Source organism: Eutrigla gurnardus, assembly GCF_963514095.1.
Source record: "Eutrigla gurnardus genome assembly, chromosome: 21".
Classification (NCBI taxonomy): domain Eukaryota; kingdom Metazoa; phylum Chordata; class Actinopteri; order Perciformes; family Triglidae; genus Eutrigla; species Eutrigla gurnardus.
This window is the reverse complement of record NC_139932.1, coordinates 11794554-11819500: the sequence shown is the minus strand read 5'-3', so window position 1 is coordinate 11819500 and position 24947 is coordinate 11794554. Positions and strand designations below refer to the sequence as shown.

Sequence of the window (24947 nt, the reverse complement as noted above, 5' to 3'; positions counted from 1 at the left end):
ATATAAATTACATTTTAGGACCCAATCTAAGTACATAGAAGATATATTGTAGGAATACCATGGGGAGTTTTTCATGAGGGGGGCCAAAGGCTTTAGTCTCACATTAAAAGTGATGATGATAGCGTCAGTAAGCGACCAACAGAATAAACCACACTGCTTCCGGTTTGACGTGTCAACATAAAAGGCCTGTTCATGAAAGTGCAGTAGCCCCTCTGTTGTGATATCTCTATATAAGTATATTATAAACAAATCAAATTTTGAACATATGACTAGAATGACATATATTATTTTACATTGAACATTGAATGTTTGAGAGCTCACAACTGTTGTGGCAAACCAGGAAAAAAAAATGTGAGAGATGTTTCCTCTCCTCCCCCAGTTTTGTTTGTTGGACCCAGGGAGGCCACAGCTGGATCCCCATCAGATCAAACAGATGCAGTTTGTTGCCCCCGTTGTCCCCGATGAAATCACAACAACACAGCAGGACAAACAGGAGGTGTGGCACGAGAGCTGCGACAGGATGTACTCTGAAAAAAGCTCAAGTGGCCTAAAAATGGGATTATGTGAATATAGTAGGAGTGGAATGTTGCAAAGTATATTTCCTCAATTACAGTACTGCAGTTCAGTACTTTGGTCTGGCAGTACTTTACTTGAGTATTTTCATTTTATGCTATTTACTACTTCTACTCAACTACAAGAGATTACATATATACCTTCTGGTTGCTATTTACTTTATTTCAAATGAATGATACAAAATACATTCAACAAATAAATGATGATGTTTTATTATGGAAGACTTTATTAAAACCTCACAAGCCACCTTTGCAGACTACGCCGTGAAAGTAATGTACACATGTAACAATAATTATAATTCTATTATACAATATGTATATTATAGTGAGTACACACACACACACACACACAGCTCGAGTGGCGTTTAGACGATGAATCGCATTTATATATTTTATTTTGAAAAGACCCCGGGCTTCCTGTATCATCCGGGTTAGCGGCGGTTGGTTTGACGCGGCGGTACGTCTGTGTGAAAGCGCTGCCGTCGCCTTGTCGAGTCATCGCTAGAGACGAGCAGAGAGCAGACGGAGCCGCTGTCCGGTGGCTCGAAAACGGGGAATAACTGTGGATCACAGGGGATTTATTGCGCCACACGAGCCGAGAGGAGCGAAACGGCGGCCACGGGAGCGGACTGGACGTTGATACGGATGAGGATATAGCATCTTTTTTTTTTTTTTTTGAGCGAAGACTTGGTGCCTTTTTCGGGTTGCAAGTCGCAGACCCGGACGCAGACAACACGGAGACAGGCGGAAAGAAGTACCAGAGCCGCCGCGACACCAGCGAGCGAACTTGGCTTCTCTGCCCGGTGGGAGGTGTCTGTCTGTCGGCCGCGGCTGGCTCCACATACCGCTCACCTCCACGCTGTTTTTTTTTTTGTTGTTGTTGTAAGGATACGGTTGTAGCCATGTTATGTTTTTGTAAATAGCTTCTCTTTCGGGGGGTTTTCGGCGACCAACTGTGGCTTTAATGTGACGCACTATTGCTGACATTAGCGCTGTGTCGGAGCGGACCCCCACTGCAGAGGCTTTTAAATCAAGTTTTACCTTCACATTTCCCCGGTGCCAACACAGCCCACACCGATGTAAGAGGTAACGGCGCGTTTTTGTTGTTGTTGTGTCCCATTATAACGCTTTACACACATCGTGACTGCTTCTTGCTTGTGTCTTGTTTTGCCTGTAGGCAAAGTTAGCTGCATAGGCTCGTTTTTTTTTTGGAGTTTCTCAACAGGCAGCAGCGGGTGAACCCCTAAAGTCTGCTGCTCAGTTTTCTCACAGCATTTATCATTAGCATGCACTCTTTCCAGCCCACCAACTCACTTTTTTTTTTCAACAATGCATGATTCATATTTTAACACAACTTTAAAGATACATATTCCTGAACGACTATCATGCATTTAAAGTGCTCCTGTGCTCAACAGGATGAACTCTTTTCATTATGTTTTAATGAGCCAAATGCTGCATGCTGCTAATACAGCATCTAATTGCACATCATATTAGTGCTTCAAACCGATATTTGTACATTTGTTTTTGCTGCAATCCATTTGAGCATTTGTGTGAGAGAGATGGGAAGACTAATTGAGTTCTGAAAGGACGACTCTGATTGGTCGAAGCAGCACAGCCTGTGATCACTGTATAAAGATTTGCCTGACAATATGTATGTTAATTTAAATTATGATGTTGCACACCTTACTTTAAATTACTGCTTGGTTATTGTAAATTTGAGAATGCAATTGAATGTGTGAATTTAGATGCAAAGCAAGGGTTGATTGAGGAGAACCTGTTAATAACATGTAGTGACACTGACTGTAAAGCTGCACAGGAAAGATTTATATGTAAGAATAGGTAGAAACACAACTACTGTGACCTCTTTAGTGCTCATCCATCACCCACTTCCTTTAATTGAGGCAATGTACGGGAGTCCGTGGAGCCCGAATCAATCCATGGTGTTGTTCATGGTCACTGCCAGCAAAACCCTCCAGGACAAATTTTACCCAACGAAATGTAAAAGTATGGCATGTGTCATAATCTGTGTGTTGACTTTGTGATTTGTGCACTTATAGTCCATGCAAAGTCACTGCAGTACAAATCACCATTCACAGATCCAATCAGAGAAACTCTATAGCACATTACCACTTACTTAGTTTTCTATAATGCTTAATGGCGGAGTAATAGGCTGCACAGTGTCCTCAGATATGCATTTGGGTTCTGAGTGGTGGTTCTAGCCCCGTCACTCCGAGGCCCTCCTCCCATCTCATGCTAAGCTGCTGAAATGCCACAGAGTAGCCTAACCTTGAGGTCATCCCGGCGGTGGTGACTCTGGGCTAAATTTGGAGCGTGGAGCAATTAGGCGCACACTCTGCTGCATCACTCGGCTGCATTAACTACACAGGGGCAATTGGGGCGGTGGGGTGGGATGCAGATCTCTTTCTTGTTAACAATCTTGAGTCGGAGATTAGAGATTGTGCTCTCGGCCCCAGTAAAATATTTGTGGATAAACCCCAAACAAAGAGGTTTCTGTCGTAAAGTCTGACTGAATCCTCTAATAGCTAAATCTGGAATAATGAATTGCTTAAGGCTTTACTGTGAATAGTCACTTTTTTGGGTGTATGAAACCCCCTTTTTTTTTTGTACTGATCTAGTTTCATTCCATTTCACTAACCAAATTGTTTTGAAGCATCCAAACGAGGGTTTGATCTCTGCTTAGCGGTTGGAGGAGCTGACAGATTTGTGAACTGCTACCAAAAATTGTGGCAGCATTGGGCTGAATCTCATTTCCCACCCTGTCAGTCATACTGGAAATCACTGGCCAAATAGTGGTAAAATGTTACACTATCGGGCAGCTTGTATGTTCAACCAGACACTTTGGCAGGGAACCAAGTATCCTTCGGGCGTCTTATTGAAGTCGGTTGGGTCACTTAAGTAGTCAAGTGAAAGCAGTTGGTTTTGCGATGTATGGTCAAGAAAAAATAGAGTTTAATCTTACAGCTCTCTCCTTTCTCTCTTTTTATTTCCAGTGAGGAGGGCCGAAGCCAACCGAGCTGGGCCAGGCTAGGCCAGGCTTGGCCTACCTAGCCTTCTGTCTGGCCTCCCCAGACGGGCAGGTGACCTCCAGGGAGTCCTGTCTTCACCGAGGAGTGGGGGCTTCACCAGACCTCCACGTCAAGCCGTAACGGATTGGATTCCGATCATTTTTGTTGTGTTATCAGCCTTTTAGGAGGCCATACTGGTCTGTTAGATCTCCAGTCCTTCCATGTCGTGGATGTCCCTCTCTGGATGTTGCCAACAGGATGGATTCCGGTGTTAATTTGACGGTTGTCACCTCATTGCAGTGCTTGCACCCCCCCTCCTTTGACTGGCTTTCGTCCCTTCCCTCCCCGATCTTTAAGCGAAAGCCCCTTCCTCTCTCTCGGAGATTCCCCGAGCCTTGCACAGAAGGGCCTTGTGGGAACTGTAGGCCGTCTTGTTGAAACAGCCGACACAGCAAAGAGGAAGTAGAGTTACCCATTCCCTTTTCTTTTTTCTTGGAGTTTTATCTGAGGTTTTCATTTGAAAAATTAAGCTTGCTAGTAGAGAGAGATTGTGCTTGCATACAGACAGTGTACATATAGGCTGGTCTGACTGCTCACATAATATAAGTCCTTATTTATACGTACAGAATTCTCTTTTTTTGTGGTCTGAGCCTCGGGGAGGAATGTCTGAAAGCAATAGCAGCAGCAAAGAGGCTAAATTCATTGCCCCGGCCCCCCCTCCCCCCTCCGCCTCTCCCTGCCCGTCACCCCAGACCCCCCATAAGAATGTGAACGGCTCTTCAAGTTCGGACTTGCACGTGGCGGAGAAGCTCGGTGGACACCCTGAGGTCCAACGTCGCCGCCACACGATGGATAGAGACTCTAAAATAGCCGAGCACCGCTTCTTCCGCCGGAGTGTCATTTGTGACTCAAATGTCACGGCGTTGGACCTGCCAAGCAAAGCAGCCATGATACTCACCTCACCTCCGGACTGTGAGGGACCTCCCACCTTCTTCCTTCTGCAGCCCACGGACCCCGGACCGGGGGTACTAGACGCTGAAGGCGGCGAGGTCCCAAGAGGTCTCTATTTGCATAGCCTGAGCCTTCAACCTGGTCTTGGGTTAAGTGGGGCAGTTGCGGAGGGGCACATAGAAATTGCTCAGGAGGATTTAGGTGAGGGCAGTATCACGGCCGCTGGTCCCACCATTGGTATAGTAGAAGAACATCGTGCAGCTGGGGCAGTAAAAGAGCCCAGCCCGACAGTATTGGATGTTACCAACACCACAGCAGGCAAGCAGCCTGACGTCATATTGCTTCCCAGAGGGTCAGAAGTCGCGCAGCCAGGGGCAAAAGATGGAAAAGTGGTGGAGCACGTGGACGGGGGTGGCGTTAGCACTCCGACGGAGGAGAAAGAGAGGGAGACAGAGGAGGAGAGGGATCTGGCGAAGGCTCGGGCAGAGCAGAGGGAGGCCGAGAAACGAGTGCAGGAGGACATCGAGGAGGTGGAGACGAAAGCTGTGGGGACTTCACCAGACGGGCGCTTCCTGAAGTTCGACATTGAGATTGGAAGAGGGTCCTTTAAGACGGTGTACAAGGGACTGGATACAGAAACTACAGTGGAAGTGGCATGGTGTGAACTCCAGGTGAGTCCAGTCTCATCAAACTGTTTCCTCCTGTTTATCTGGCTCAGACTTAAACTAAAGCTCATTTTGTGGTTATGGGATCTGCCCTCAGGTGTCTGAATTCCACCCAGGTGCTGAATTTAAACACTGTTTTATATCATTTCTTGCATTTTCAATTTTTACCTCAAGATCCTGACGATAATGATATGTGAGAACTTCCTGCTCACCCAGATGATTTTCTGAAGAATTTTTCATGTTGTAACTAGATCACAATCTGATTGAGACTGAGATAACGGTGCATCCTGGGTAAAGCCTGCGTTTGAAGTTTTGATTCGTGATGTTAGATACAGCGTGACTAGTTCATATGTCCAAAAATCAAGGCCTGATGTAAGGGTGAGCACGTGGGTTTGACTCCCCGAGCTGGATGTGTGTCGTGCAGGAAATCATCATCCTAATGGTTCGAGGTCTTAGCTTGTGATCGGTCTAAATACACAGACTGAAACTGGAAATTTAGGGCACTTAAAGTGAATGAGGAACTGTTGCATCTCTCACCTACTTGTTCTTGTTGTGATGCCCTTGAGCAGGACAGATTACTTGCCAGCTGCTCCGGTGAAGTTTCTCTGTGGCTGTAACCACGCTGGCTGCACCGGGCAGCTCCAACGCTGTAGATACAAAAAGAACAGAAAAAAAAAAAAAGCCGCATCTTGCATACAATGCGAAACATGAGACAGGATGACACGCAGTTCACCACAGGATGCTGTTGCTACATTATGGTGCACTGATGCAACTTCTGCAGTGTGAGAGAGAGAGAGAGGGGGGGATAGAAAGTTTGAGCAAGAGAGGTGTCACATGTGTTTGTGTGTGTTGGCGGGAAAGGTGAGGTGGAGAGAAAATGTTGCAGCTCATGTTGTTGGCTGCAGAGACAGAGGTGCATTCAGTAGTTGGAGATGTAGAATAACACTCTGGTCATATGACATTCAGGGCAGAGAGGAAGAAAACAGCGCTATGAGCTCATGTGGAACTTCTTGCCCCGATGAAGCACAAGATTGAAATGTTTACTTTTTGTCTGTCATGCAGCTGACCCGCAGAATAACAGGAAATAATAGGGGGAGAGAGAGAGATAACACTATTAGCGACATGAGAGTAATTTGTACTACATCAGAATTAATTAAGCAGAGCTTTTTTTTTCTCCCCCTCATGAAGGATGGGTGGTCTATTCCGTCTTTTTTTTTAATTTAAATGAATTAGAACCAGAACGAGGTGAGACTTTGTAATCAAAAGGTTTTTCTGTGCATATCTTCACATGTTTGCGTTTCTCAGTGGTGGCGATTATTTCCTGTGAGAGTTTGCAGTTGTTTTCCTGTCATCTCTATCACAAGATGCTCCTCGAGCCCTCCTGAATTCCAGGAGCTAAAATCAGCTTCGCCTGATGCCCCGCGTCGAGGAAGCGCCAGTCTGTTTATCAGAAAACAAACACATCGAGCCTCAGTCGAGCTTTCTCCCTCCGTCACACATGCCTCCTTCTTTTCTCTCGCCTGTCAAAAAGGGGGGGAACTTGACAGCGTTCTGGGTCTAAGCGGTCTTAATCAAGTCAGACCGTTGATCGATTTTCATGGTGGTTTTAAAAAGAAAAGAAAAGTGTCATTTGTTTAAATAATCGGGAGTGTTTTACTTAACATGCTCTGGTTTATTGGAATGAAAGGTTCCATTAAACACAGTGTACTGCATGTGTTATATAAGGGTATGGAAGTGGTGGTGACTAGGCTATATGCATGCAAAGACAAGTACTTTTCTACTGTGTGTGTGTGTGTGTGTGTGTGTGTGTGTGTCAAAGATGACTGAGCAACTGCTGACATGTGGCAGAATGATAGGAGTAAAGTTACACACACACACACACAGACAGGCAGAACAACCAATCACATTCACTCACTGGGTGGGCATGGGAACCAGAGATCTGTGGGAGTCGGGATCATCTGGAACTTGTCGGTTTTCTGTACGTGCAAACGCGTGTTTGTATGTACGCGTGTGCGTAGAGTGTCTTTCCATCCCCTTTCCACGTGTGTTTAAAGTCTAACGTCTGTTTGCGTGTGTGTTTCGGAGATAGAGATAGATTTTAGGGGGGGTTTGTGTCTTTGCGTTCTTTGGCATCTGATCCAAAGCAGGTGATCTTCTGTTTGCAGGAGAAACCAGAGATGGATGGAGGCAGAGGACAAGGAGGTGGAGGAGGGAGATAGAGCATATAGTTTGCTTAAGCTTTAGAGAAGAAATGGATTGATGAGTAGATAGAGGGGGTGTAGAGAAAGAGGAGGAAGGTCGCTGAGCTTATCTTAAAGTGCTTTGTCTGACTGAATGGGAGATGATGGATGAGAAAGAAGAGGCTGACACAGTGCTCCGGGAATGAGGTATAATAAAGAAGGAGAAATGTTTGGGATCAGTTTAATCGTGAGAAATCGCTTTAACGTGAATGATTTCTGGAAACTAAATGACTTGAAAGCCGTCAATCAGGTGGTAAAAAAAAAGTATAATGACAACATTCAACGCTCCATGAAACTGAGATAAAGTTAGGAGTGTGTCAGTCATTGCAAGGCAGTACGAGGAGGGGAAAAGAAAAGGGTGGAAAAGGAAAGAAATTAAGTTCTTTAAGAGAGAAAAGGATGGCGGATGGAGGGAGGAGGGGCAAAGGTCAAAGTTCAGCCCCCTTGTGTCCAAGGCGATTGCTAGGAGCCTGTCCAGCGTGGGTGGTTGGAGTGAGACAGAGACGTAAAGAGCAAAAATGGGATTAAATGGAATACATTTCAAAAAGTTTTTTTAAGAAGTTTTGGAGACTTGTGGTCGGAGGAGATTAGGCGGAGGGGGAGGGGGAGGAAGAGGAGGATGGGAAAGATGAGGAGCGGGAGTTTAAGGAAGTGGGAGGTGATCGTGGAGGGAATTCAGTGACAGAATAGAGAGATGGGAAACATACATGGGAAGGGAGGAGGGGGGAGGAAAAAGTGGGAGAGAAAAGACAAAGGAAATGAAAAGGGAGGAGGAGGAGGAGGAGGGGGAGAGGAGCAAAGAAACTGAGGATAAAAAGAGGGACCCCAAGTGTGTGTGTGTGTGTGTGTGTGTGTGACTCTCTGCTCTGCTGGCACTCAAAGACCTTGAAATTTCTCTCTCAACAGGAACACAAGGCGGATTAGCCCCCTCCACACACACACACACACACACACACACACACACACACACACACACACACACACACACACACACACACACACACACACACATGCTGTTGGGGCTTCAAGGCAATAACGGCCATTCAATCAGTGCCTTAAGGGGGGAAACTGGCCTTAGACATGTTGGCATGTGCATATTGCACCAATGCAGAATATTTACCACAAGTAAATTTTATTGATTTCTATTAAAATGTCATACTTTTTGCAAAACCACTATCAGCAAAATGTTATCTCGCTGTTATAGCACTGTGGTCTCCTGATCTAGACACACAAATCACATCTAACAAGGCCAATAAATATGGCTCACCTTGTCCAATTTTAGTATTGCGGCAATTTGTTTATAGTGATGACCCACTTTAACCTGGTACTGGCCTGGAATCTGTCCATGTGTTGGTGGAAGTCCAGGGGGGATCAGACTGGAGGAGGGGAGGCACAGAGTGAAGGAGAGATGGAGGAAGGACGAGCATATTGAGTTTGTATTATATTGTGTTTATCAGGCATTTTTAAAAGTGTAATGTCCCAGAGGCTGTTTCACTGAACAATGGATTCTCTGTTGAAATAACAAATGCTAAAGCTTCACCTTAACAAACAAATATCCACCCAATTGGTCAACAATCTCACGAAGGGGAAATATACTAGTACACGTTTATAAAAGGGGGCGAAAGCTGCGTCCTGTATTTCAGTGGAAGATCCATATCCCTGGATAACTCCGGGGCAGCAGAGCTGAGGTGAAACGGTTAGACTTTCCAGAGGTTCAGATTTCCCTGACAAAACAGCCCACTGCAGCTGTGTCAAGCCTTCCACAGAGGCTGGTCTTCTCTGCTGATTGATTCTGTTGATTCAGTTGCTATAAAGTAATATTAGCCACCCCCCCAAACACACACACACACACACACACACACACACTGACAAAACAAATGGAAATAGTTTGCAATGTTTTAAATTCTGGCTTCCTTTTCCTTATTAGCAATTAGCTAATGAGCTAATGCCTGTGTGCATGTAAACATACGTGGATATATGACGTTGTGTGTGTGTGTGTGTGTGTGTGTGTGTGTGTGTGTGTACTGCAGCTCACTGTGGGGATTGTTTACTTATTTTTCTTTCTGATGTGATGGAGAGATGCATGGTTTCATGGAGCGGCCACTTTAAGAACCACCTGAAAACATAATTTATAGCTGGGATGAGGACTTTTCTTTGCTGTTGTCAGGATGGAAAATCACCACCAGGCATGAGACAGTTGTTGGCTTGATGTTATCCATCATCATGACAGCATCATCCATAAAGCCGTCATCCTTTCACTAATAAGCTCAGCTGTAAAACCGGCGAATGTTGCACCTCGACGGAGGAATCTAGCAGCCACCGCGGCCAAACGAGTTATAGTCACCTGTTTGTGTCAACTGCAGGAATGATGGGTATTTCCAGAGAATATTTGGTGTTAAAGTGAGAGTGCAGTAACCTTTTAATAGCTGAGTTTCACTCACACGGCATTCCAACAGATCAAACCGTGACACACGTGAACACAGCGAGATGTGAGGTTCAGATATGTAAAGCAACCAAAGAACAGCCCGTTGGATTTATGAGCCATAGAGCCGGAAACCGCCGCGTCGCCAAGTTTTCGTCCTCTGATAATCTGGAGATGATAGAAGATGAGAAGCGGGCATGGGAGGATGCCTTTTTTTTCACATTTTTCATTCATTCTCACTATAAGTCGGACCTCCTTTTTGCTTCGTCTTTGTCCCATCACATTTCATGTGTCGGTAACCTGCCGTGAACAGCAAAGGAAGGGAGAGAAGCTGACACTTCCTCATATGCAAACCGTCCCTGTGCTTCCTTCCATGTGTGTTCACCAGAATTTCCCCTAATGTTAAACACCGAGGTCAGGGCACCCTGCCTTTAAGAATTGCATTAGTATCGATTTCAGTGGAAGGCTGAAGAGTCACATGGCCCAAGTGGGTTTTTTTTTTCAAGTTGTGGTAATATTATTAGTGTTCAGACCTTCGGATAATAAACGTGAAAACAGAACTATGTTTTAAAGTAACATGCAGGGTGTGGAATTATTCAAATACAGTTTCAAATACTGCGTGTAGTCTATACCTCCCGCCCATGGGAGCCAAGCATTTTATCACACTTGCATAAATCTCACTTGATAGCTTGTGTTTGTTTGTGTGTCTGTGTCTGTGTGTGTCTGTGTGTGTGTGTGTGTGGGCCTTAGAGTGAAGAATGACCGACCTCTCTCCCTCCAATTTTCTGTGTTTATTTAGAAAAAAAAAAAAACAAGAAGGAAGTGTAATCATGAAGCCAAACTTTCAAGTGTGCGTGAGTGTGTGTTTGTGCAAGTCGGAGCGCTGAAGAGGCTGAAGTGTTTTGGCACCTTTTTTTTTTTTTCAGTCATCCAGCGCATGAAAAGCGTGAAGAGAGAGACTGGAAGATGCTTTGGTATCAGGGCGTCCGGGTTTACATTCAATGAATGTGTCAGCATGTGTGAATGTAAGTGTTGATAAGCATGTTGGTGTACTTTATGATGATTACAGTGTGGCTTTTATTGGAAGCAGGGTGTGTGTGTGGACTCATAGAAAGGCAATGCTTCCAGGTGATGTAGGGAGTGTGTGTGTGTGTGTGTGTGTGTGTAGGGGTTAGTCGGGGAGATTGCATGCGTCAGTGAGACACATAATGACTTAGTTTACACTCTCTGGTTTTCTGTTCTCTCCTCGATGAGTTCCCGCTTTGCTCTTTTCAGTCAGATTCCCTCCTCCTCCTCCTCGTTTTCCTCTTCCCCTGACATCCGTCTCATTCCCTCCTTAAATTTCAAACATTAAAAGGAGGAGTGACTTCCTCTATTTTTGTCTTGATTCCTCCATCATGGCTGCTCACTCATTCATCACATCATTGATATTTTTGTCTTCTCCACTTTGAAAATCATTATCTAGGCATCTCTGACATTCAAGGCATTTGAACTCACAACAACAACACACACACACACACACACACACACACACACACACACACACACACACACACACACACACACAGTAGCTTGACTAAATGCAACTGTGTGCCTGATTAGCGGAAAGAGCGGTTATTGTTTTTACAATTGTGATATACTTTTTTAGGCCAGGAAACTGCAAAACAATACAGACATTGTGAGAATAATCACTTCCTGGAAATTCCGAGCCACGATTGGCCGACAGCTGCGGATCAGAAGCAGGGGATTGGGTCACGATGTTTTGAGCCAGAAATGACAAATCTGGGATCAGGAGTACAGCTTTCTACTTCCTCAGAGAGACTGCAACTGCAGCAAGCAAAAGACCACAGAGAGATGCCGCAGCGTACAACAAAACCGTTATTTGAAACCATTCAGCAACACGACAGCAGATCCTTAAGCAAACTTTATTTTCTTTATGTGTTAAATTAGCACCGCATTAGCGCTTACATCTGCTAACTTTCTCCTTGAGCTTCAGTGACGATGATGCATCAATAAATACAAAAAGAATGACATTTAGATTCCATCTCCCAAGTTTTTAACAATATTATCAGTGGACAATAAATAAAGAGAACCCATTCAAGGTGTTTTATGTCTGGCTTTCTCAGTCTGTTGCCTCCATTTCACAGTCTTCTCCCTCCCAGTAAATCAATTCCTCTCTCTTGTAATTGAATGTCTTCTGTTTACCGTCCCACATTTAATGTAGACATGTCTGTCCCGGGAAGGGGGGGGGGTCTCTCCTCCGTTGCCCTCTCTTCAAAAGGCACCATTTGACCTGGCTTCATGCTGCTCTGTTTTGATTAACAGCCGTCTCTGCTAGGGAATTTGATTAATTGCTAATCACATTACATTAAACATGACTATTCATAATAAGGAGTAAACAACAGAGAGAGAGAAAGGAAGTTGCAGACAGGATCTCTGATGACAACAGATTAAACGGCGAGAGCTGATTGCATGGTCAACAGGCCGATGTGCCTCCTCCACAGTATGATAGAGGGTATAGGTGTGAAAATGTGTGTGTGTGTGTGTGTGTGTGTGTGTGTGTGTGTGTGTGTGTGTGTGTGTGTGTGTGTGTGTGTGTGTGTGTGTGTGTGTGTGTGTGTGTGTGTGTGTGTGTGTGTGTGTGTGTGTGTGTGTGTGTGTGTGTGTGTGTGTGTGTGTGTGTGTGTGTGTGTGTGTGTGTGTGTGAGAGAGTGAGAGAGTGAGAGAGTGAGAGAGTGTGTGAGACCTCAGTCTAAAATAGGTCTGTTAGCTGCCGGTCATCTGCATCAGCGTAAAGTGACCTGGGCTGCACATCTAAGCTGCTTGCTCTACAACACTGTGTGCCTTTTTATGCGTCTTTTTTATGTGTGTTTAGGCTGCCCTTGCTTTTGTCTGTCTGTGTGTGTGTGTGTGTGTTTGCAAGTTGCTTCATCTGTGTACAGAATGTGTGTGCAAGTGAGCTCCTGTTTCTTTGTGTTCACTTCTTATTCTGTGTGTGTGTGTGTGTGTATAGAGGGGGGCAACTCCCTGGTTTTATTGTATCGCTCCCAGATTCCCCACATGCCAGTGATAAGATGTCATTCTTTATTGGACTGGGGTATATAATAAATGTGTGTGTGTGTGTGTGTGTGTGTGTGTGTGTGATCTCCACCTCCTATAGATTTACATTTCATGCCCTGATGATATTACTGAGCACGTTGCTTACATTTTTGTGGGCATAGATTGCTGCAGGGATGACGTATATTTGCATGCCAACCACAGAAGTTGGCATGGCAGCGGTTCCCCTGACAAAAAAGCCAATAGGATTTTTCCTTTGCAACTTTTACGATACTTACGCAGTTTGTTCAGCAGGATAATCTAATTTTTGAAGCGTAAATGCAATCAGCAGCAGTAAAAAGCTAACATTAGGCTATAAACGAAATGTTACACAGCTGAATTAAAAGCGGACTTGTGTTCTCATTTAGCCACTTGTTAACAAACAACTGTTTTTTTTAATTGTTCTCATTTGACGTATGATATCTCTATTTAAAAATGTTTGAGTAAAATGCTCAAGATACAAAAAAAGCTGGAAATGGTTTTGGGTTTAACAGGTTCACTTGCGCCTGTAAATAGAACTGAAGAACCGCGAGACGGAAAGAACAGTGTCGTTCTGATGTGCTCTGTCTGTGTGTAACCGTGCATGTCGCCGATTGTCGCTTTGTAGCTCTCCCTCCCATTTATGTGTGTGTGTCTCTCTCTGGTTCTCCCTCTCCTCCATGACCTTAACTCAAGCCTTTGGGGGGAAAAAGAGGAGAGAGGGAGACGGAGCAAATCGAGAGACAAGATGGGATTTTTCCCCTCCTCATTTTTCCCCCCTTCTGTTCTATAAATAGCAGCAGAGTGTCATCTGCTGAGCCATAACTAGAGCAGAATGAGTGGAGACTGTGTGTGACTGCATGTGTCAAAGTGGATTTATGTGTCATTGTCTGTTGTGCCTGCGTATGTGTACAGTCTGCTTTCTACTTGCCTGGAAATAATAGCATAATATAAGATCATAGGGGAAGGTTGAAGAAATGCTACTTATCTCCCTAACATCTGAAATAGGTCTGATATTGTAGTGCATTTTTCATAGACTATTAGCATAATGTTGGATGGAAGTTGTGATGTTTAATTAAAGGGATATTCCCTTGAAAACTCATGTTCTGACCTGATTTTGTCCATTAAATTGTCAGTAAAAAAGTAGAAAATTCCTTTTAAAAGGTCCCACAGCTCATTATGATGTTTTCATTGCTTGAATGGCTGATAAGGGGAACGTATGTCATTGCAGTTAATTGAAAGGAAAATATATTTTTTTTAAAACTTAGGGAAAAAAACACATATCTTTGGTAATTTCACTTGAAACATTGCTTAAACGTTTAATCAATTACAGCCGCTGATTAATTTTCTGGTGAGTTAGTGGAGAGAGAGTCTGCCTGACACAATGCTGAGTCAGTGGGAGCAGGATGCACACACACACACACACACACACACACACACACACACACACACACACACTGAGGGAGGTAGGAAGTTCTCCCCACCGGATTAAGAGTCAATCACTCATAAGCCACAGTCTGCATGATGTAATCACCACAGAGGCGAGGTCACATGATCATGTAATGTTCAGTGCCTTTTGAATTGAATGAGAAGCCTCTGTCCTTTTTTAATGCCGCGGTCGAGGATGAACAGCTACTTTATCCCCAACCGGCATCCTCCACAAATCATTTTAACGCCTAATAAACTGAGATTATTGCGAGACGGCGAATTTGCCCGTGTTGCTTTTAAGGTGCCAAAAAGAAAAAAAAACCCTGTTAAATCAAGAAAATTACGCAGTTAATGCGCCATCCCCCCTTCAATCCCCGTCACCGATGAAGATGATGCTTCCTGCCTGTATTGTATGTAACAGCTGCTTTTTCCCCCACAAGGTCCGTGTCCGGATGGGTGAGTCATAAGGTGGGTGGTTTGAGGTTGAAGTCAACAAGTTCACTTAGATGATGAGATTCTGGATGCGGGAAGTGTTTGCCAGATTCAGCTGATAGCAGGCTTTAGGTGGCCCCGCAGTGGTGTTGCATTTATCTGAGATATTAGTTTCTGCGATGAGATAAGACGGGATGTGGGAATATTGTCGACTTATCTCAGAACCAAAAGGGTCAAATGTTGGATTCTTGGGGCAGGCTATGTACTTTTAAAGTGTCCTTTTATGGTATATTCCATGCATTTCAAACTGGGCTTGTTGTTATGCAATAGACTAGAGTCTATTTCTTTAGCAAATGCTCATTTGAATGGGTTTGATTGACACCTCCCGTTAACACTACATGTTGCAATGGAGCGGAAGAAGGATTAATGTGGAAGTGAGTGAAGTCAAATCCATGCAGAGCGTTCAAACCGGTTATTTAAACTCTGAAGTGCTGTGCATGTCACGAAAGCAAGTCATTAATGCATTTCTACGGTTAGATGACTCCGTTTAGCTGCTTTGGTTTCAGGGTCCGAGGATTCGTTGACATAATTTGTTCCTGAGCTCATACATCTAAGTGCTAATGAGTTGTTATGACTACCGTATCTCATAAAACATTCATACTTTGTTACAGCTTTAACACACACACACATACACACACACACACACACACACACAAACCAAACAGTGTCCCCACCCGTCTTTCCTGCTCACACAAACATATGTGCGGCCACACAGACACACACACACACATTATAACAAAGCAGGGTTGACGGAGAGGTCAGGTCTGTTTGTTTACTGTTGTCCTTCCTTTGTGTGTGTGAACGCGTGCGCGTCGCGTTGTCTATTCATTGTGTTATGGGCGATAAACAGCTCACCTCTGTCACCCTGTTGTTGACTCGGGCGCGGTGGCGCTCAGAAGAGGGCGGCGGCGAGCGAGGGAGCGAGAGAAGCGCGGAAGGAAGAAATGGAAAGATGGAGGAGGAGAGAAAGAGGGAGCATTTACAACGAAAGATGAGAATGAAACATAAATTACAGCAGTATAAAGATGTAGAGTAAGGGAGGGTTATGCTGCTCTTTTGTCTGACCTGAATGCAAGACTGGGCCTTTAGTGTGTGTGTGTGTGTGTTTTCCCAGGCCTTATCTGAAAGCCTTCCATTGGTTCTCACTCCATCAATATTTGATTGGAAATATCTCCAGTTCTTCCTCTTGTGCTGAGTGTGCATGTGTGTAGCTAATGGAGCTACATGCCGTAAATACAGTCATGCATGTGTGTGCATGGCGGCGTGTGTTCAGTAACACATTAGGGCCGCTGCAACACAACTTTACTTTCTCTTCATTTTCGTGTAGTTTCGAGTGGATCAATTTAATCTAGATTGAGTGTAAAATGTGTAACATTGGCCAGAAATGATGGATTAGTCTCAGTGAAAACAAAATTAAGTTTTAAAAAACGAGACAACAGAAGCCATTGATGGCGTGTAACAAAGGCAGGGAGACAAATATAGAAACAGAGAAAAATATGAGGCGGAGCTTGTCCCAAAATTTAAATAAATAAAGTACAGAGAGATAAGTTACGAGCAAAAGCTGCACAAGAGAGAGAGAGAGACAGAGACGGGGCTGATGAAACTCAAAAGAAAGTGTGATATTCATAGAGATTAAGAGAGACAGAGAGGGGGAGATATAAAAAGAGAGATGCAGACAGAGGGGAGAGTGAGTGAGGGTGATGCAGACGGGGGGGGGGGGGGGGATTGAGAGTGAGACAGAAAGCTAATGGGGAGCTTTAGAAGGTAATGGACTGTGGATTCCCTGTGGTCTGATGCTAGTCCCATTCGACCTGTGTACTTTAGGCATTGTCTGCCACATTGTAAACTCAATATCCAGATGCTCCTCGGCCCTGGGGCTTTTTGCACAAGAGTTCAGAGCGGCTCGCGCAGCTCGTCTGCAGTTTAACGTCCTCTCACACAGGAAATTCTGTGTTACAGTTAACCAGTTTTAGTTTCGTGAATTGAGAGAAGAAGAAACATGCCATGTGGGGTAACTGTTGACTCTACAAACAGACATAGTAAAGAAGTGTGTGTGTGTGTGTGTGTGTGTGTGTGTGTGTGTGTCGTGCGCGCGTGTGCATGCATTGCCATGCAAGCTTTGTTTGCAGAAGAACAGGTTAGGGTGTTGATGCAGCTTTGGACGTTGACCAGGAACAGTTTCTATCCTAAATATCCTGAATTCTGTGAATATTGAGGATTCATCAAAAGTAGCAGCTCGGTATCAGGAGGCTATTTTTTAAAGAGTTTGTTGTGCATGCATTTAAGTGCCAGAGCAAGGTGACTAAAAAGCAGACATGCACCCCATTTTGAGGTTCAACTTTGCGTTGCAGGGGAAGTTGCAGGTGGCGTCAAACCACACCACAGTCTGCAGCACATCCGCACACTGCGGTCGCAGCTAATGCACAGCTGCACTACAACACACGGCGCTATTTCTGTACGTCGAGTATATATCAGATATTGCGGTGAGCCGCCAGCTATCTGCTACCTGCGTACGCATCCGCATACCTCTGGTGTACTCTTACACTGCCCTGGTTCCTTCCAACAGATTGATTGACACGTCGACTATAATTAACCCTTTAGTTATCTTCTGTATCAATTATTTAATTTGACTCAATTAAAATTTAACAAACGGCAAAGGGACCCCTCCAGGTATATTTCCTTGGCCTTGAGGATGTTATTGATACTGATCATTGGAACAGATACTGTAGACACACGCTGCTCTTCCAGGTACACACTGCTAGTCTGTGTTTATGCTAGTTGACAGCCAAGTATGTAAGTCGACGCCGTCTTGAATAACCGCATAAAAAGATAATTAGCTGGTTAATTTACCATTATGCTTAATAATTCTCGCGACAGAGCTTGGTCTGGTTCGGAGCTGAAAAGGCCAAGAACAGAAGGCATTTCTGGTAAGTGTGTCTTTCAGCACATTTTTAGGGAGGATTTAACTCTAAACCCTTGCGGTGTTGGGGAATGTCCTTAATTAGCCCAAACACTACCTTTGTTTCAGCTCAGTAGCTTGAAGCGGCCATGGGGGAGGATGAGAAGGAGTCGATACAAAAGGGTTGAAAAGGTGGAGGCAGGGGGAACAAATGGAGACGGATGAGAAGGAAAGATATACCTACTTAAAAACTGCAATGAAACGTGCCATATCTATAGATTTCATCTAACTTCTGTATCTGTAATTAGGGATATGGGACGTCATTAAAAAAATGTCACCATCCCATGCCTATCTAATCTAACATCTAGCATGTTTGCGACTGGTGAACAATGGCGGGGTTAGTATGCGGAAGCCTGCACGTCCCACGCCAGGCTCATCCCCTTTTCACCGTAAATTACCGAGAAATCCGTCGATGATTTGGTTAAATGTTGAGCAATAGATGTGTTTGTATGTGGGAACGGACTTCACCCAAGCCAACAGTGTGACTGTTGTCATCAACCCTGTCTCTACTTGTCTATTGATGTTTATCCGCCAAAGTCATCTCTGAGGTTTCTTTTATTTTTCTTTTAGGTGTGTTGATGAAGATTAACTCCCGTCTCTTGGTTTATCAAGCTATTTATGATCCTTTTGTCATGCTCATAAATACGTCTTTGTTATTTATGGGCTTTTATTTCCCCACATCAACCCAAGCAGGTCCTGCTGCCAGCAAGTGTTTCTGCCTCGTTGACATGAGTGATGGCTGCTCGCCCTTCTTTTATCCCATCTTTTATACAATATGAATAAACAGTACGCCTGCCTTTGTTTGGCAAACCTGAGCTCAGCTTGTTTGCCTGTGTGTGTGGTAACGCTTGTGTGGGTGTGCCTTCATGAATGTGAGGTACACATAGGTGGTTAACTTTTCCCATAATGTTTGTTCTTTTCTATCGAAACTATTGACTATTGACATTAGTTTACAGCCCAACCATCCGTCAAAAATTGCTGATAAATCCGTAGCTCAAATTCATTTTTAAGGCACTCTACATTTCTTAATATTTTTTCGTTTTTTCCGTTTTTCATTTAATCAGGGTGAGTGTCGAGGATCCAATTAAAAACCAAAATGACTCGCTATCTCATGTTCTATGTTGGCAGACTGCCTTTTCTCACTGACTCAGCCATGAGACAGGTACTCTCAGCCCTCAGACAGGTCCACTCACCTGTCTGTGGGACAGGAAACGCACTCGGCGTTTAACATCACTTAGCCCATTTCCGCGTATTTCCCTCCCTCCACATTTTTTCTCCTCTGGTTTGTCATTCCGTCCTCTCTCCAGACGACCGCGGTTCGACCCCTGGTATTTTCTCAGTCTGGTGCACAATCATTCGCCCATCTCTCTCTTCTCTTCCTCAAACTCTTCAATCTCTCTCGTCTGCTACTCTCCCTTTAATTGATTCTTTCTCTGCTCTCCTCTTTTTTCCCTCAGTCTTCCTCTCCTCTTCCTGTCCTGCTGTCTTCTCTGCGTCACGCTGAACTCGTCTTCCTCTCTGCTATCGCTTTGCTCTCACCTCTCTTTTTCTTTCTCTCTCTCTCTCGCTCTCTCTCTTTCTGTCTATAAATAGCAGTCTCGTGGGCTGGAGGTGTTAGCAGCAGCAGCAACAGCAGTGCATGATTCATATTTTAGCTCAGACTTTTTATTTACCTTTGCTTTTCTCCTGACTAGACCTCTTCTCTTCTCTTCTCTTCTCTTCTCTTCTCTTCTCTTCTCTTCTCTTCTCTTCTCTTCTCTTCTCTTCTCTTCTCTTACACATGAAGGCATCTGGATCATATTCAAATTACTTTCACCCCAGTAAACTGTGTGTGTGTGTGTGTGTGTGTGTGTGTGTGTGTGTATGGGTGTGTGTGGTTGTGTGTGTGTGTGTGTGTGTGTGTGTGTGTGTGTTCTTCCCTGAATAGAGGCCATGAACAATCATGGCGTCCATTCATCAAGCGGTCCCCTCTTTAAACTCCCACATAAACCCTCCTCCTCTCATGCTTAGTGGTCAAACATAGAAGAAACTGGTTGTAGGATAGATTTCTGAATGTGAAGCACGTTATAGGGAGTCATTCTCAGCAAGTTTCAGAGAGGCAGAGGGCCTTCTGTCAGCAGTGTTTACAGCTGAGTAAAGTTTTATTTCTCCTACCTCGTTGACCGAAAACACAACTCTTCGCACAAAGAAGCGAGTATCTGCCGAAATCTCCGGATGTTAAAGTCAGCATGAAGGTTCAGTGGTAAACCAGACAGTTGAGATGGTTGTCGAAGGGAAAATAACTATGCTGTAAAAGTTTTATTTGCAAACTGTTGGGCGCTTTTGTTAATTCTTTGGATTTGTGTGAAGAGTTTGTGCGGATATCACAATGTGACGGTCAATTTTATAGCTCCAGCTATAAAAGAGTCATACAGAATTAGTCATAATGGATTTATAGATCAATGGATACGCATTAAAAACGTTTGTGTAAGTCATGTGCTTTTGTAAAAGAATAAATATTGTCACCAGACTTAAACTCCCAATACATCTTTATAGTCCTTGAAACAAATCCAGCATTGGTTCATCTAAAGAAAAAAAAAATCCCATATATATACATAATGTGTTGTTTGTGTCCTCTCAGTAGGGCATTTGTAACACTGAACACTTTGTAGAGACTTGGCAACTTAACTGTGTGACCAAAGTGTGGCTGATCATGTGAACCATTTGTGTAAAAGGTGCTATTTAAAAAAAAAAAAAAAAAACACTAAACTAAATGAATTATGAAATGTTCCATGTTATATAAATGGACTGAACATTTTAACAACTACCCACCTGGTTGCTTTTATGATTTCATAGTGTCCACAATTCTCATATTAATCTAAATACTCATAAAAGCAGATATAATGTAATATTATATCCACCTATGTATGCAGTTAAATCCATGTGCAAAAAAAGAGCATGATGAACACCCATTCGACCATTCAGCAATGCATTCATACACTGACATGCCTCACAGGGAGAAAGACGGGAGGTTCCCATTTAGTAGGAGGTCTGAGGTCAGATTTAGGGTCGGTGTGTTGGAGTGGTCTATTGGGGTGGTAGATACACAGAGAGAAGAAGAAGAAAAGGACATGAAGGGGGGTAGAAAGAGGAAAACTTGATTCATTCACATGAATCATGTCTGATGTGCTGACTTAACAGGATGCGAGCATGCAATCCTATAGTCATTTCTGGTAAGTGTGTGCGAGTGCGTGTGTTTGCGTGCCAACCACTCTTCTATATCACGGTTGGCCCTGTGGTGAACTGATGAGGCAAAGCGAAGAGGTTTTCAGTTAGGGAACATTAAAACATCAGTGAATGTGGCTTCTGCTGCTGAGTTTATCCACTTCCACCATCGTTGAGAGGTTCTGCTCAAATTGAGAATCCTGTTTTTGCGTGGTAAAGTTTCAAAATGAAGGTCCTTGTTGGGAGTTTGTTGGGTGGGGGTTCAGACGGCAAAGCGGGCCTAGTTAGAAGGTAGAACTGTTATTTGAATAACGCTTGTCAGACGTCACAAAGCCGAGCTCTGACACAATATTTTCACAACTGCAGCAACAAGAGAGTGTGTGCTTTTTTTCAGGTTTCCTATCAGATAAATGAATGATTCAACCCAGACTCCCAACCGCAGCATTCACACACACCGATGCTGTGATGCAGTACGTGTTGGCACAGCTCTTAGCGTGGACAGGTGTGGGGAAGTCTTTTGAAGTCAAATCGCTTGCCAGTCGTCACATGTGGCCCCCAGAAACCCGTCTGAACAGTCGGTTATGAAGACGCAGCCTTTTTAAAAAGCAAATGTATTCATGGATGCGAACATCCTGCTGGAGCAGCACATCTTTTAGCTCCGTACCCGTCCTGCGTTTGCCTGAGCTTGTATGCAGCATGTCTTTATACTGCGATCCTGATGTATTCCTCCCTCTGACTAAAACCCTGTTTTTCTGACCTCTCATAAACCTACAGCAGCGTGACGTAACGCGCGTCTGTGTATGTGTGCACGTGCTTTTGTGTTTTTTTCCCCATCTTGGACAGAAAGCCTAGTGGAGGCATTTCTGTTGACATTACCCACTCTTTCTCTGGCCGTGCCCCCCCCCCCCCCCCCCCCCCCACTCGTCCCTCCCTCTTTCCAGAGTTTTCTTTCTTTTTCTTTTTACCATTCCACGCCCGAGTATGTGCACACTCGTGTGCATTTGGACCTCATTGACCTCTAATGTAACATCTCTGATGCCTCATCGGGCTTTGAGCAATTGCAGACTTTTAGTTTGACATTTTAAACACCAAATGATGATTTGATCAATTGGAGAAAATAATCAAACAAAGTAATAAATAATCCTTAGTTGCAGCCCTACTGGGACGTGTTTCTATTTTTTCTCCATGCAGTTATGTAACATATTAACAGCTCTTCATTACATAAACAACATTGCCTCTGAGAAACTCTACGGCAACAGCTGCTGAAACGCTGCTAAGATTTGTCACATGGTCAACTTACCAGGAATTCAACCCTGCAACTTTCACGGCCCTACTTGTTTTACCTTCAGGCCGCCGCTGCTCTGCTGGAGGAATCCGACTCATGAAAAGAAAGTAGGCTTATTCAGTGTCTCTTTCTTCCTTAGCCTGACCCTTATGTCAGGGTAGACCGCATTGTATGGATATTTTAAGCAGCAATTGTGTGAACTCGGGCTTAGAAATCATATTGTCATCGCTCATTGTTGTCATTGTTCCCAAGAAGAAAAGTTGGATATCTTTTATACCTGCGCTCACATGCGCACCTCATTCAGGCACAATGAAAGTTTTTGCTGTGGATCTATATATATTTTCTTTTTCGAGTGTGTGCACACGGATCCCTACGCTTGCGTGTCTGCGTATCGATAGCAGCTCAGCTATTGTACAGGCCTTTATAAAGCTAATTGCAGCCAGATGTACTGCGTGATTAATTATAGGGGCTCCTTTCAGAGGCGACAGAGCTGTACATTATTGTAATTATCCAGCTTCTTGCCCCATAAGAAAGTCTGCGAACCATTACACGAAAGCAGAGACAGCTGGAATAGCAAACCTGCTTGTTTCTTAAACTTTGGGTCGGGACCCACTGGTTGAACGGGATTGAGAAAAGCAGCTAGAAATGTTTAACGTGCTAATCTGAAACATGAAATGTGAAATATTGTCTTTAGTACTAAAAGGGTGGCTGAATGGTGTGGATGGCGTTATCAGCTCTAACTGTATGAGTATGAGCTCACATGCAAACATGCACTAAATGTATGCACTGCTCGGCCATGTCAACAGAGCAAGGAGAAGCTCGGATAACAACACACACAGAGGGAGAGCGACTACCTTCTCTGCTCAGCTCGACATTTCTCCGCCATATCTTTCCGTAGCAAATAGTTATTTACTGCTATATTAATGCTCTGAATATCGTATATTGCACCTTTTAAAATGAAAAATAATTTATGCGAGTAGGTGGTGCAATGAAAGAAACCGGCAGCTCCTGTAGATTATAAGAACAAACCTTTAAGAAAGTCAATCATTCGATTCTTCCTGTCACTTTCTGGAGAAACCGTTTTAAAATTCTCCTTTTGTAGGAAATGTCTTTGTCCAACTTTTTAATCGGGGCTTGTGGTTATCTTCGTCTAATAGTTTGCTATTGTTACAAAGCGTGTGAATTGGTGTAGTAGTCTCATTAGTGAGGCCCGTTGTCATTATTACACTTATATATCCCGAGAATGAGACTCATTACGAAGTTATACAATTCTGCTTTTGTCTCAATTGACGGCTCATTACCGGAGCTGTCTTCCCTCCCGCCTCCTCTCATGCCCCCCCTCCCCCTCATCCCTCTCCTCCTTACATCCCTCATCCCTCTAAATGCAGCCTCTCCTGCCTCCTTTCGCCCCCACTTCTCCTTTTCCCTACTTGTAATCTTTTTCCTCCTCCTGATCAGCCGGGAACATCTGCTCCTATCCTACACTCCTTCATCTTCCGCTCTGCTCCCATCTGTCTTCGTCCTCCTATCCCCTCCTGTTTTTACTTTTACTTTAAACTCCCCCTTCTCTCCAACTTCTTTAGTTTCTCATAGTCTCGTGCCACGCCGTTGTCTCCCATTTTCTCTTACTTATCAATTAAAACCCCTACAAGATCTATAAAAAAACATATTAAAGTAGGATAGATGGGTGTCATCAACACTCCTGTCCCGTCCAACAGGCGGGACAGGAGTGATGCAGTGATTTTTCACAAAAATGGCGGCGTGTTTCTGGTGGATGTAAGCGTTCGTCGCCGTGACATTGACATCTCTGTCTCAGCGAGGCATTACTGAGACAAAGAGGCACCTCAGCAGTAACCCTACACTGTGTGTGTGTGTGTGTGTGTGTGTGTGTGTGTGTGTGTGTGTGTGTGTGTGTGTGTGTGTGTGTGTGTGTGTGTGTGTGTGTGTGTGTTCGAACAGTGATTGCATCATTGTGTCATACAATCCAACCCTCCATTTCTGCCTTCCTCATCTTCTCCCCTCTCCTCCGCCTCCATCCAAATCCGCTGTAGTTTGCACAGTTGGCCTGGAAACCGTTATTGTTATTGAATCATACTTTCTGGCCGGCGCATTCTCGTCGAGTTTCATCACATTTTTTTTTACTTGAATGCAACCGCTCACATATGCAGACCGTAACTCACTTTGCCTGTGTGTTCATGAAGAGATCAGGCGCCGTTTGGAACGTTTCTGCATTGTGTGTCGTCCCAGCAGGAAAGAGTTCAGAGGACAAATATGCCCATTTCCTCTTCCCGTAACCTCATTTCCGTCCTCCCTTCTGCTCTCACCCCTCCCCTGCCTTCCTCCCCCGGTTTGTTGGTCACATGTGCATGCAGTGTCTCCATCTTTATGAACTCATACATTTAAAAGAGAAGAAAAGGAATGTTTATTTTCCTATGCATTTCTTCGAGCTCCTGTCTAGCCATAACTTATAACGCAACAGATGTCAAGGTATATTTTCGACGTTTTCTATTTAAATGTGTCTGCTTCAAATAACAAGTGGGTGTCTGCGATAGCAACCTAGAGCAAAAGCAAGAGGGAAAAACTAGGCTAATGTGCGCTTTGGCAGTAATGGACTCTCATCTGGTAAAA

The 24947-nt window shown here is 44.2% G+C and overlaps 1 protein-coding gene across 5 annotated transcripts in view; it reads left to right on the top strand.

Moving 5' to 3' along the window:
- Positions 1-1068: 1068 nt before the first annotated feature.
- Positions 1069-24947, top strand: part of wnk1b (WNK lysine deficient protein kinase 1b) — a 72830-nt gene continuing 48951 nt past the window's right edge. For 2 of the 5 annotated variants that reach the window (XM_084039296.1, XM_084039295.1), the window contains exons 1-2: positions 1071-1658; positions 3584-5220. In XM_084039296.1, coding sequence (XP_083895422.1) covers positions 4261-5220 — 960 coding nt within the window. In that variant the 5' untranslated portion in view covers positions 1071-1658; positions 3584-4260. Of the gene's footprint in view, positions 1659-3583; positions 5221-24947 lie in introns of all 5 variants that reach the window. The other 3 variants (XM_084039293.1, XM_084039294.1, XM_084039297.1) reach the window with 3 other exon arrangements.